The sequence below is a fragment of the Pteropus medius genome, unplaced genomic scaffold (assembly GCF_902729225.1).
Source record: "Pteropus medius unplaced genomic scaffold, Ma_sr-lr_union100, whole genome shotgun sequence".
In the NCBI taxonomy this organism is placed as follows: Eukaryota; Metazoa; Chordata; class Mammalia; order Chiroptera; family Pteropodidae; genus Pteropus; species Pteropus medius.
In genome coordinates, this window is record NW_024351543.1 from 9,922,702 (window position 1) to 9,936,661 (window position 13,960).

The following is a 13,960-nucleotide window of genomic DNA, read 5'->3' on the forward strand; positions in this document are numbered from 1 at the left end:
AATGCAAGGCTTACAGTGATTACTTCTAATTTTCTCACTAACTATATGAACTAAATATTATGATTCCCACTTTGCAGGTGAGCAAACTAAGGACTAGTAAAGTGAAGCCCTCCTCTCAAGGCCACACAGCACATTAACGCTGAGAGCTTTCCATGTCCCAAAGACCTTCCTGGGCATCTTTGCCTGGTTCAGAAAAATTATTTCCTTCCTCTGGCTAGTTGTTCACCTTTCACCTCTGGAGACAGAGGTTTCTCCAATTCACGTCAATTTCCATGACGTAACTTCCACAGGAGTAACAAGTGTGTTACTCAATGGTGTTCGCATCTCAACATCTTCCTACTCTAACTCCAGCAAAATCAATCCCAATTAGCTGTGAACTTATCCCTGCCCTACAGGAAAAAATGGCCGGGGGAGGCAGGGGCACATGGTAGAGATGTGTCATAACATAAAATGGTGCTCAGTCTTTGTTTTTTATTACCTACATTGATGAAAGATCATTTCCCCACTGCTATAGAACTAGGATTATGATTTATAATTCAAAATTATGTAGCCAACAGAATACTAGCATATGTTCGAACATACCAAAATATTTTTCTTGGAAATACCGAGTCTAAGTACTGTGTTAGATGACTGAACTTATAGACTGTATCTATACGGTCAACTGACAAGAGCCGCCCTGAAGTCAGACCCACTGTGAGGAAATTTTCCACTTAATACATCGGCAGAAAGCACTGACTACCACAGTTCCTGTCTGTGTTACCCAAGGTAACATTTTAAATTATTCTAGCCTATATTATCATAATTGCTTTTACCGATCTGCATCAGAATTATTCTGAGGAAATTCCTTGTCTGGCCTTTATTTAAAAGTGAATTATTACATATGCGACTGAGTATTTTAAGGATTTAAAATTAAACCATAGTTTATAATATGTGTAGCTTTTAGTTCAAGTCAACCTACCCAACAGTACACAAAGTGGGGGAATTTCTGCTGTATGAAATTTTGTCAAAGTTATTAGGTAAATAAATGTCCACATGAAACTACATACCTGTGTGCCATCTCTATTCAATAGCAATGCTTTTACATTATCCGTGTGACCTTTAAGCTTCATTAGTTTTGCACATGTTCTTGGATCCCATACCCTTAAAACCTGTGAATTTCAACAATATTAAACAAACTGAGTGAATTTAAATACATGAGTGAATTTAAATAATAGATGTATAAGTCAAATGACAACCATTCAATTCTGAGAAACACTGCTTCTGCCAATGGACACTTGTCTAAGGCTCCCAACCTTTTTAAGTAAGAGGAAGCCTTATTAATGTCAAGAAATGCACAGGCCTTCCTAACACCATCCACCCGCCCCATCACCACACACGACAGTAATTATATAGTTATACTCTTATTTACATAAAAGCTTTCTTTTAGCATCCACCAGGCAAAAACACTCTCTACATATTTAGTAATTACGCAGATCAAATTATTTTGGTTTCTTTGTTTTCTAGTGTTAAAATACATCCTTTCAAACTCCCCCTTACCTTCTCAGTGGACCCTGATACGATGATTGTTCCCAGCTGATTCATTGCCAGGCTATAAATGGAATCTTTGTTCCCACTTAAAGAGGAAGCTATTAAGGATAAATGGAGCTAAATGTTAACAAAATTATCAGCTTTTTAGTAGCTAGTCAGCAAAAACTGCAAGTTTAATTATAAATTTAGAAAAATCTTATCTTTATGAGTGCTAGAAAATAAATCTACCTGGAATGGAGAATGTGCTAAACAATAATACTGTTATCAGATTTTCCATGTTTTCTGGATTTGAGTATACAAGTACTCAATAAATATATGCTAAACTGAATTGCACCACCATTTAAAAACTATCCACCTATGTATTTTCAAAGATATACATGTGCCAATATATATGAAAAATATGTGTAAACTCCTCATTTTCAAGGATATACAAATCAAAACTAAAATATTATTTTCACCTACAAATCCAATAAAAAAATAAGGTAATGCTTTATTCTCAGAAAACACGGCAAAATGGCACTGTCATACATTACTTGTTAAGAGGATAATTTGGTACAACTCCTAGAAGGAAATCAGGCAATGTGTAGCAAGAATCATGTCCATACCTTTAGAGTCAGAACAAAATATTAATGAAGTGAAAAAGTTGCATATAAAACTATCTGTATTGTATGATCCTAATTTTACAATAAATATCAACAACATACTGAGAAGTGATAAGTATAAGACTTAATACATGTAAAGTATTTAGAAAAGTGCTGCTTGCAAAAGTGCTCAATAAATGTTAGCTATTAGTATTAATTCTATAATCATTAAAAAACCTTATGTGAGATCCACTCTAAAAACTTATGTGAGATCTAAGGAAAATGGATCTGTTGCAGAGTCTAAGCCTGGTCTCTGACTTTGGGACATTACTGCTTATTTGCTTTGTTCCTTCTTGTTAGCATCTCTTTGAGGAGTGTCTTACATATAGAGAGAGCTAAATGATATATCATGACAGCTCCCAGCAGGGACCAGCTGCTGAATCACTGAGACAGTGTGCAGGTAAAAAATCAAGGACAATAAGGGGAGAATAGTACTTAGATTGCATATATTCCCGAGAAAAAAGGCAAAACAATATTCAAGAAATTTCATTTACCCACCTCCCAACCCGCCCTCTCAGCTCACACTGGTTAGACCAGAACTGCCTAAGCTAAGCCAATGAGAATATTTCGTGGTTATGACAAACTGAATTTATAATCATATAGAGATCTAGAAAGTTCAGGCCCTTGTCCTGAACAGAGCTTCCAGGCCAGGCTTAGCCAAAAATGTGCTCCTAAGAGTTCCTTCTGACACTCTGCGAAGAGGACTACAGTAGGTTGGGCCAAGCGTGAAGCTGAGTTTCAAGTCTAGACTTGTACGGGTCTGACCTAGTAATCTGAGATCTCTTAGTTGATGAGGCACCCATGCTATTAAACTGCTGTGAATGCCTCTGAATTGCCTTTCAAAGCACCCTAGCCTCCCTGAACTCTTGTGGAATTGGCTGGATCATTCAGTGCTGCTCTGAAAAGGTCCTGCGAAATCAGCACTGAAAACCTTTTCGTTTTTTGCTTTGGAATTTTCCATCTTGGCCATTAACTCAAAGACTCTTCATAGTAGCACTTAAAGGTCAGAAACTGCCTACTTTGTCAGGTAATCACCACCTCTATCAATAATATTTACTGGGCGTGTGGCTTTGGGCCAGGCAATGCTGTGGGAGATACAAAGTAGTGAGGTGAACTCTTCTACCCCGCAGGAACTTACACTTTAGCTAAGGAGCTAAGACATGCACATGTACGGAAACAACCAGGTTACCCCTGGAGAAGTTACCATTTTAAGACTGCAGTGAGGAATTAGCTCTTTGTTGTTCAATCATACTCTTGGGGGCTAGAATACTGTAGGTAGAAGCACTCTCAAAATATGAACCACTGTCTCGATGCAAATTGATCAAAGATGTTTTATAAACCGTTCCTTATGTCAACTTGGAGCACTTTCAAAGAAATTTTCTTCAAACACCTTACTTGTGACAGTGTTATTTGAGGCAGTCAGTGCTGTTAGAGTATTCACATCCCAAAGGAATATTTGTCTGTCCAACCCAGCCGACGCTACCAGTTCTTTATCCTTGGCATACGCTAAGGCTTTTACATAATCCTGTAACAGAACACATGTATCATGATCGACTCTGTAGCCACATAAAGTACTGAGATTCCAATATTACACTAAAGACACTGAAAATTATGGTAACTGTTTTACCTTATGTGTCCTTAACGTTGACATGCAAAATCCCTTATGTGCATTCCATACTTTTACCGTTGTGTCAGAAGAGGCAGATATTACTAAAAGAGGCAAAGAATTAACAAACCACTTAGTAGTGGAACTTATTACCATTTTAAAGACTTATTGTAAAATAATGTAACACCGTTTCAACCTAATGTTCATATATATATGTGTGTATATATATATATACACACACACACACTTGACGTGTTAATGTTCATATATATACACACATATAGTACTATATTATATATTTTAAATATATATACTATATATTTAAAAGCTCTTTCTAGAACCTATTATATTTTGTCTCAAATACTTTTTTTTTTAATAGGCAGGGAAAACTTTTTAATGTTCCTGCTGAACTAATGACTAAGAAAAAATTCTCTAAAACAGACTGAAAAACTAAGAAATAGATCTTAACATAATAAGAAAAAGATATTAATAAGCCTAAAAGAAGAATGCATATTATGAGTCTATTTACATATAGTTCAAATGCGGGCAAAACTAATCAATAGTATTTAGAAGACAGAAGAACAGTTACCTGGGACAAGGGGTAGTGACTGAAATGGTGGCACAGGGGGCTTCTGGTAATGTTTCTTGATATGGGTGTTGTCTCAAGGTGTACATGCTTTTTTGTATGTATATATATTATACTTCAATAAAAAAGTTTACATAAAAAATGAAATTGTATCAAACTGAATTAAAAGCTTCCTAAAACCCAATAATCCAAAGAAATACTTACATGTTTTCCCATTACAACAGAGTACAATGTCATTTACCCAGTCGGTATGGTGTTCCATAGATGCTATATAAGGATCTTGCTGAAATTAAAGGAAAAATCATAAAGATGTCATAAGTTTATATTAGAGGATGAAATACATTACAAATTATAGATATGTTTAGAGTCTTCAATTAGTGTGACACACTGCTCTAAGGCCTTAAAATTGACAACTGAATTCGGAGTAGAATTTCATCGAACAGTTGATGCTTCCAGAAAACAGACAGAAATAGAAGTTGTGTTTTAGGACAGTTTTATTACTGATGAAAGCCTAGGTTTCCAGGACAAATGTTTAATTTTTACGTCTTGAGTTAGCGAAGGCAACAAGATCTGGGCGAGGCACTGTGTGTGACACAAAGAGCTCCAGGAAGGGGTTTACTAGAAAGGACAGGACGTGAGCAAATCGACAGGCTGGAGGGAATTGGAATCAGTCGTGGTGAAGGCTCACAGTGGATAGTAGGGGCAGAATTGAGGCCGATCGGAGTGGTAAGGAGCCTACCCGGACTGCAGGGGGAAATGAACACTTGTTCTTAGCTTCCTACTGCAGTTTTCACCTTCTGAATGAAATGTTTTCCTCATGATATCTACAGTCCCTCAGAGAAGAAATGAAAGCCAAGGGCTAAAGGAATAGTACCTGAGTCACCATTTCAATTAGATAATTTGAGATTCTATTCTTCTTACTTGGCTTAATTATCAGGAGAGATCTTTTAAAGACCAGTATTTATTTACATCCCACACTTTTCAAGATACTGCATGGGCAAAGAGAACAGCTCTCTACAAGTCTATTTGAGAAATGCTATTGCAACCTGTCATAAAATGAAGACCAAAAAAGATGTTTGAGGACAAACAGGCTCCTCTCTAGATTCTTCGAGGTTAACTCTTATGAATGTTTTTCTTAATTTGTTTGATATACTGTTAATTCCCAGAAAGGTGACATTCTAATTCAAATATGATTCCAAAAAGCACTTAAAAGCCATGGTTTTCTTGCTTCCCATGTTTGATAGTGGGCCACCAGTTTCCATGGTTAAAGACTCCAAAGCCCACCAGACCCAAGTCCACTTAAAGAAACAATAACCAGCAACTGTGAAAAACAGTGTTTCTTTTTTGGACTGAACATTAGATTTGCAGAGCTTGCTAAAAAGAGAGATTTTTAAAACTACAAGGTTTAGCATGAGGGTTCTAAAGTTAGATGGACTCTAATTCTCTGTCAATGACTAGCTATTTCAGCGTGGATTTCTCTGAGCTTGCTTCCTCTTCTATGAAAATGAATCATAACTGCTGTCTTGAAGGATTACAATGAGTGTTAAGACCATATTGGATATGGAAATGCTAAGAGTGTCTGGTACATAGTGAGGAGCTCAATAAATGGCCCCTTTCCTTCCCTGAATCTTCCTTTCTATGTCATTCACAATACAGGCATTCAAACAAAATATAAGAGTTCCTTGCCATTTGAGTGGGGATTTATCTGTACAAATATTTAAATCCTGGTTTCTATTTAATAAAACAGCCTTTAAATCACCTGAAGGGGAGCATACCATCTTCAGATTTTTATACAACTTATATTGTCAAATAAGGCTCTATGGATTCTATGGGTACCCTAATCATTTTTAAATGAAGAAATCAAATATCTGTTTAGGATGAACTATAACTGTAACAGGACTGCCAAGGAGCTTTTGGGGAACATATTTAAAGCAGAAAAATTAATTATTGCAAGCAATTCTCCTGCCAGACAAATCTTTTGTTTCTTTGTAGCAAAGTGCTCTTATCACAGACCCAGTTTATGGAGTCCCTGCCTTAGCTAAAATACTTCTAAAACTCCCCTAGGGCTGTTTTTCTCAAAGGCTCATAGAATTCTGGTTGTAATGTGTTTATACAGTGTACCAAGTAACTCAGTGCTCAAAGAAACCACATCTGAAACTGTGAAAGGTGCCACGCTAGACAGACCAAAATTTACGGAGCACAGATTTCAAACGTAAACCCGATCCCTGCCTTACCTTGTGCTGGTTGACGCTCCATATCCTTATGATGGAGTCGCGACCTGCCGTGAAAAGTCTATTGAGTGCTGGGTCCAGCTGCAGGGCATTGACTCCATTTCGATTGTACTTCTCTACTTCATCTCGAATAACATATGAAACCTGACAAATACGTCAACATTTGCTTTTTATGAAGTTGCAAAACATGCAATAAAATGTAGCCGACTAGTGGCCAATCTGAAATTAAAAATCCCATGTTTCCCAACATAGAACTTATTTTTCAATCCAATAAAATCTGTATTTTACTCTATAGAGACTGAAGGGCTGAGGAGAGAAGAATGACATTAATAAAAATCTAGTCCAAGCAAGTCTGATACTAAACTATTGTAACTGCCTCCTAACCGGCCTCCTCTCTTGCTCAGGTTTGTCTTAAATCCATTGCCCACAAAGCAGCTGAAGTAATTTTTTAAAAATGTAAACTGGAAAGTGCCTCACCTCTGCTCAAAAACCTCTCCAGCTGCTTACTCCACTAGACTCACAATTTGATCTGCGCTCTTTAACAGAGCCTCAAGTGCCTTGTTCACCTCTGCGGCCACTCACCTTTGCTCACTCTGCCCCCCATTCCTTGCACACCCTGTGCCTCCAGACAGTCACACGTGCTGCTCCCCTCTGTTTGGAAGCTCTTCATCCCACTCTCTCTGGCTAGTCCTACTGCAGTCTTCAAATTTTTTTAAATGATGCTTCCCCAAAAAGGCCTTCTCCGAGGTGGCAAGCAAAATGAGGTTTTGTGTTCCACTAATACACTAAATTTTTCCTTCGGAGCACTTCCTCATACTATGTTACTGTAGGTAAATTGTCTGCTTCAAGAGAATCAACCAAAAGCATTTATAATTTAAAAAAAGTCAAACAGCTGGCTGGCAGCCAAAAGAAAATTTTTCTAATTTAATGAAATAACCAGTTAAGAATATTAACAAGGGTGGGGGTTGGCCCAGAGTGGATCCCATTACAACAGCAATAAAATAAAAACAAATAACTGACAGTATAATAAAAGAAAACTTATAAAGGACATGCCATATGTAGCACAGGAAGATTCAAAATTAACAATTCTTTCCTAAATTTCTGATTTTAACCTTTGTTCAGAATCCCATCAGATTTCTTTCTAGAGGTTGACAAAATATATCTTAAAATGCATTACGAAGCTAAAGCGATCAGAATTACTAAAGACTGAAACTGAATAATTTACTCCTAAAAATACTTTTAAAAAGTCACATGAATATTTACATAGGGTCTACGTGGAGAAGGCTCTGCTAACATGACAAGAGAGATGGCAATCTTTACAAAGGAAAAGAGCAACACTGATCTGACCAAGTACAAGCCAAAACCTTTCGTGTATACAAATGTTCAGAGCAGCATTACTCACAACAGCCAAAAATTGGAAACAACTCAAATGTCCAACAACTGACAAAGGATAAATAAAATGTGGTATATGCATGCGGTGGAATATTATTTAGCCATAAAAGGAGTGCAGTACTAACACATGCTACAATATGGATGAATCTTAAAAACATTATGCTAAGTACAAAAGGTCATATATTTTATGGCTCTATTATATGAAATGTCCAGAATATGTAAATCCACAGAGACAGAAAGCAGATTAGTGGTTGCCAGGGGCTTGCACTAGAGGAGAATGGGGAGTGACTACTAATGGGCATGGGGTTTCTTTTCCGGGTGATGAAAATGTTCTGGAATTGAGTGATCAATGCACAACTTTGTGAATATATAAAAAAATCACTGAATTGTCTGCTTTAACAAGGTGACTTTATTTTATGTGAATTTTATTTAATACGGCTATTAAGTTTAAAAAAAACTTCTGAATGTCAAAGAATAATATGAGCAAGGTTAAAAGACAAACATCTGTCAAAATAATGAAAATAAATATGAAAGACAAAAGTTTACTCTTGACAACATACAACGATTCTTTATAAAATGATAAGAGAAAGTCCAATTATCTAACAGAAAGAACAAGGACTAGGAAGAGGAATTAGAAAAAAAAAGAAAAGAAAATGGCCAACAAACTAATCAAAGAAATGAAAAGGGCCAGGGTTGTATACATGAAGACAACAAGGATGTTACCTTAACTCAGCCTTCTGAGTGTAAGTAACTTAACTGAAATTTACTCGCATCAACTTAAATTTAAAAAAAAAATTATGTAACATAAGGATAGAAGGATGTCTAACAGAGCTCAAGGGCCGGTAATACAGTCGTGACTCATAAAAGACATTTTGAAAATAAAATCATGACACTTCTCTGCTGAAGCCTTCCAAAGGCCTTTCATTGCATTTAAAGTAAAGTCCAAATTGCTCACATGCTTTGGTTCTACCCTGCATCCACACACTCATCTCAAACTAACTTCCCCCAGCTTCTTTCATGACAGTCACACCAAACTCCTTTCTGTTCCTCAAACACATGAAGCTCTTCTTTCTATCCAATCACCTTGACTGTTCCCTGTGCCCAGAAGATTCCTCACCTCTCCAGTCCCCACAGGAACTCTTCCCCCAGCTTTTATCTTGTCTGGCTCACTCCACCCTTTCGTCTTAGCAGAAAGTTCACCTCCTCTGAAAGGCCTTCCCTGATCTCCTTTCCCTATCACTCACCCTACCTATTTCTTACACTGTTCTTACCACATTCCATGTTTATCTTTTTTGTTACACCTTCTACAGTAGAATAAAAGTTGCAAGAGAGCAAGGAACTTGTCTGCCTTGTTCCTCCCACCACTGTATTCTCCTTATAGTGTCTGGCATAAAAGACATTTAGTAAATATTTGTTGTGTGACTCAGACATTACCAACCAAGTTGGCTTCAATGTCAATTTTAGTCTCTCTGTCTTTTTCTCTGGGGCTTCTAGGCCCCTTAACCTGCTTCTCTTAAAGCACATTTCCTTTAATAGAGACTGTGTAGCATATATGAATCTTAATTTTCAAATTTCTGGGAGATTATCTGATTGGTCCAGTGGGAAAGAGCCAGAGAATAACATGATTATCAGGCCCTCATTTCAGGTGAAAAGTAATTTTTAGCACAACAAGCCTGGGCCAACCTCTTCAAGGGTATCTACTACAGATGTGTGATTAAAAATGGCAAAGAATTAGAAGTATCCTAATTCGATAAATTTTGGCACACATATCTATAAAATACTATTTAGTGATGAAAAATGTTCACAAAGAACTAGACTATTGACATAGGAATAAAATCATGATATATTTAAGTAAAATAAGTGTGGTCTAAAATAGCACAGTATAATAATCACTACTGTAAAAATGTTTCAGAATATTAAATACATATTTAAAAATACAGTTTAGAAGGACATACATATATAAAACTACCAGTAGTTATTCCTGAGTGATGGAATTATGGTGTCACTCACTCATGCCTTTTTTAAAATATGGTATGAATATTTTACAATGGACATGTATTAGTTTTGTGAATTTATAATTTAATTTTTATCCAAGTAATTCTTGTCTATATTCATAAAATCAAATAGTACTGAAAGACAGTAATGAAAAACCATCTACCTATTATCTGCATAATACTCGCCATACTCAATCTCCATCCCTAGAGGTAACTAATTTCATCTCTTGGTGGTTTCTTCTGGATAGTTACTACATTTCGGGAAATAGTGTGCTTATCCTGCAGCTTTCTGGCTTATCCATTTTAGACTTACCTATTTATTCAAGACTATGGTATATTAGGTTTAGCTCTGAAGCTACCCTCGATAACTCCTTCTGTAGTCTTCTGATATATCACTATTTTGGGTTGAATAAATAATCAGTGCTACAGTATTTGACTTTGTAATTGCTATGTACTAGCCAAGTACTATATTATGAATACATTTCTTTCCTCAGACAGCTTTTTGTATTCCCTAGAGTTCTTTCTTTCCTTCATCAATGGTTTCCTTTAACTTCTAATTTTAATTGCTGTACCATATTAAATATTCCAGCAAAAGCCCACCCCACCCCCTTTTCCCAGCAGGCTTCCCCCTCAGAATGCTCCACCTTCCACTCCAGTCTGGGCCAGCTGCCCTTGAGGTCTGCTGGCACAGTTATCATCTTCAGTGCTTCCCTTTACTGCCTTTCTGGGTTAGAGCCATTGTTTCCTGATTTCCAATGTCTCTTCTTTTGTTTATTCTCAGTTTTGCTAAAGTACATCTCAGGACCTTAAGAAACTAACACAGGAAAAGGTACATAGGAGGTGACAGCCCTTACATGCCTGAAAAAGTCTTTACCTTTACACTTGATTTGGCAGGATACAAAAGTCCATGTAAAAAAAAAAAAAATGCCCTCAGCTTTTGAAGGCACTGCTCTAACTTTCTGTGGCATCCAGCCTTGCCGTGGAATTCAATGCCATTCTGTTTCACCCAACTTTAAGGTGACCCTATTTGCATTCTCTCCTATATCGCCACCAGCCCTTCTGCCCCTCTCCCCAAGCTTTTAGGACCTTCTCTCTCTCTGTTTTTTATCATTATCATTTTTTGTTCTTTTATCATTAATTTTGCTAAGCGTTTAGAAAGCCCTTTCAATCCAGAAACTTGTCCACCTCAGCTCTGGAAAATTTCATTGTATCAGTTCATTAACAACTGTTTTTTTTTGTTCCTTAGAACTCTCTTCAGTCAGATGTTAGAACTTTCAAACTGATCTTTCATCTTTTATGCATCCTACATTATCTTTGTCCTTTTGTTTACTTTTGTAAGACTTCCTTTACTATTTTATAACTCTATTGTTTTAGTATGGTGGACAAAATAGAAACAGTATCTTCAATCAGGAAATGGCCAGATAAATTATGGCCCATCTATGCTTTGTGGTAACTAAGAATAAAGATGAACTACATACAGTGTTAAGTTCTAAGACATATTACATTAAAAACTTATTAAAGGAAAAAAAATCGGCTGCAGATAAAGAAAATAAGATTTAATTCTTTCAACAGATACTGATTAAGCATCCATCAGTTGCCAGGCTATATTCTAAATGTGGAGGCTACAGTAGTGAGCACAAAAGTCTTCCTGGAGCTTTATCATTCTAGTGAGGGAAAGAAGATAATTAGAAGTGACAGTAAGTCAAGTAAAAATTTTTCCCCAAGTTATAAGCAAGCTTTGCAGGCAGAAGAGATGGAAGTAAAATAAAGAGAAAAGTAGGTGTTGGAGATAGAAGCAATGAGTCTTGAAAAAACTTCATTTTAGATAACATAGGATTTGCTTGAAAGGGAGGAGGAGGGGGAGTGGGTACTATAAGAACTCTGTAAGGGGCGGGACTCTAGAAGGAATTATGCAGTTTGGAAGAGATAATCAAAGGGACTTTGACAGGGAGAAAATAACAGTCCCCTAGCAGCAAGTGCCCAGTTAAGTTACACTTTAAGTATCTGTAGCTGGCTCAGTAAGCATTAATTTTTCCCGCAATTCTCTGGGACCCAAAACAAAGAAATCAGATAGTGGGGATAATCTACTGAATTTCATATGGTCTGTCTCTGCATTTTAAGCTTATATACCCTAAAGCTAGTGGTAATGTGCCAAAAGCGATCAGGAGAAAAACTATCTTTGATTATTTTATTTCATGATAATCAGGTTAGTTTTCTACTGCTGACATAAAAAATTACCCAAATTTAGTAGCTTAAAACACTCCCATTTATTATTTTGCAGTTCTTTAGGTTAGAAGTCAGGCTAGACTTGGGTGGGTTCGCTATTTAAAGTTTCCCACAAGGGCCAAAGAGACAAGAGTCGGCAGGTCTTTGTTCTTTCCTGGAGACTCTGGGAGAGTCTGCTTCCAAGCTCATTCATGCTGTTGGTCGAATTCAGCTCCTTGAGGTTGTAGGTCTGAGGGCCTGTTTTCCTGCTTCTACAGGCTGCCTGCATTTCTTCTCATGCTTTCTATGTGTCTTCTACCTCAGAAGGTACCTCTCATGCCTCAAACCTCTGATTTCTGCCTTCAGCTGGAGAAAGTTCTCTGCTTTTAACGGGCTCACATGGTTAGATTGGACTCACTGGGATAATCCAAGATAATCCCCCTATTTGAAGGGCTGTAAGCTTAATAACATCTGTAAAGTCCTTTTTATCATGTAACATAACACATTCACGAGTTGTAGGAATTAGAGCATGAGCATTCTGGCGGGGAGGCATTCCGCCTACTCCAGTAACTAAACAACTTTTTGTATGAAAACAAATGTGAATATATTATGGAATAAGTACAAAATTCACGATATTTTTAAGGAAAGAGGTAAGACTTAAAAGCATTTCAGGCTCAAAAAGGGGACACTCGGGGCTATTTCCCCAGGATCCCCCGCAGTGTGCATTAACTCATCTCCACTTGGACGTCTAGCAGACATCGAAACCATGGTACGTCCCAAACTGAGCTCGACAGCCCTCTCCAAACATGCTCCTCCTATAGTCTGCCTCACCAAGGGAGTCAATGGTAACTCCCTTCTTCCAGCTGCTGAGGCCCAAACCTTGGTACCATTCTCACTTTAATTTCTCTCATCTCACATCCTGTTGGCAACCACTTTTCACTACCCTGAGTGGCCACTATCACACAGCATCTGGATTTCTTAAATAGCTACTGCTCTCTCTGCTCTGCCCTTGCTTACCTGCAGTCTCCTCTGAATACAAAGGCCAGGCCGATCTTACTAAAACACATGCACAGTGTGCATACTCCTCTGTTCAAAACCTACCAACTGCTTCCCGTCTCGCTCAAGAGTAAAAGCCCAAGACCGCACTAGACCTGTAGTGCTCTACACAAGCTGGTCTGCAGTTACCACTCCAATTTCATCTCCTCCTCCTCTTCCCCACACACTCCACGCCAGCCACAAAGGCATCTTTAGTCTGCAAGGCCAGGTGCATTCCCACCTCAGGACCTCTGCATTTGATACTGCCACTGGAATGCTCTTCCCCCAGGTGGCGATCTCATTTCCTCATTTCCTTGGATCCTTACTCAAGTCAGCCTCTCAGCAAGGCCTTCTCTGGCCTCTGCTAAAATTTCACTTCCCTGTCTCCTGCTGCTTGTCACTACCTAACCATTGTTTAACCTTTGAAACTTATTTTTCCTCAACAATTTATCATGAAAAATTTCAAACACATACAAAAGTTGAAAGAATTACATGGTAAACATCCATATACCCACCCATATTTTCTACTATTAACATCCGCTGTATTTGTTTTATCTCATATCCTTCTATCCATTTGTCCCATGTTATTTTTGATGCCTTTTAAAGTAAGATGCACATCATTAATAACACCTCTCCGTAGATACTCAGAATGTTTATCATTAACTAGAATTCATTATTTATCTCTTTTTAAGGTAAAATGTACATACTGTGAAATCAACGAATCTAAGTGACATGGTTCTGAC

The 13,960-nt window shown here is 37.5% G+C and overlaps 1 protein-coding gene across 1 annotated transcript in view; it reads right to left on the bottom strand.

Annotated features, from left to right (window-relative positions):
• Positions 1–13,960, bottom strand: part of WDR48 (WD repeat domain 48) — a 41,351-nt gene that overhangs the window by 22,333 nt on the left and 5,058 nt on the right. Inside the window, exons 2-7 of the mRNA XM_039843268.1 lie at positions 6,595–6,735; positions 4,565–4,643; positions 3,796–3,878; positions 3,564–3,693; positions 1,537–1,625; positions 1,047–1,148 (exon numbers count right to left, since the gene is read on the bottom strand). Coding sequence (XP_039699202.1) covers positions 1,047–1,148; positions 1,537–1,625; positions 3,564–3,693; positions 3,796–3,878; positions 4,565–4,643; positions 6,595–6,735 — 624 coding nt within the window. The remainder of the gene's footprint in view (positions 1–1,046; positions 1,149–1,536; positions 1,626–3,563; positions 3,694–3,795; positions 3,879–4,564; positions 4,644–6,594; positions 6,736–13,960) is intronic.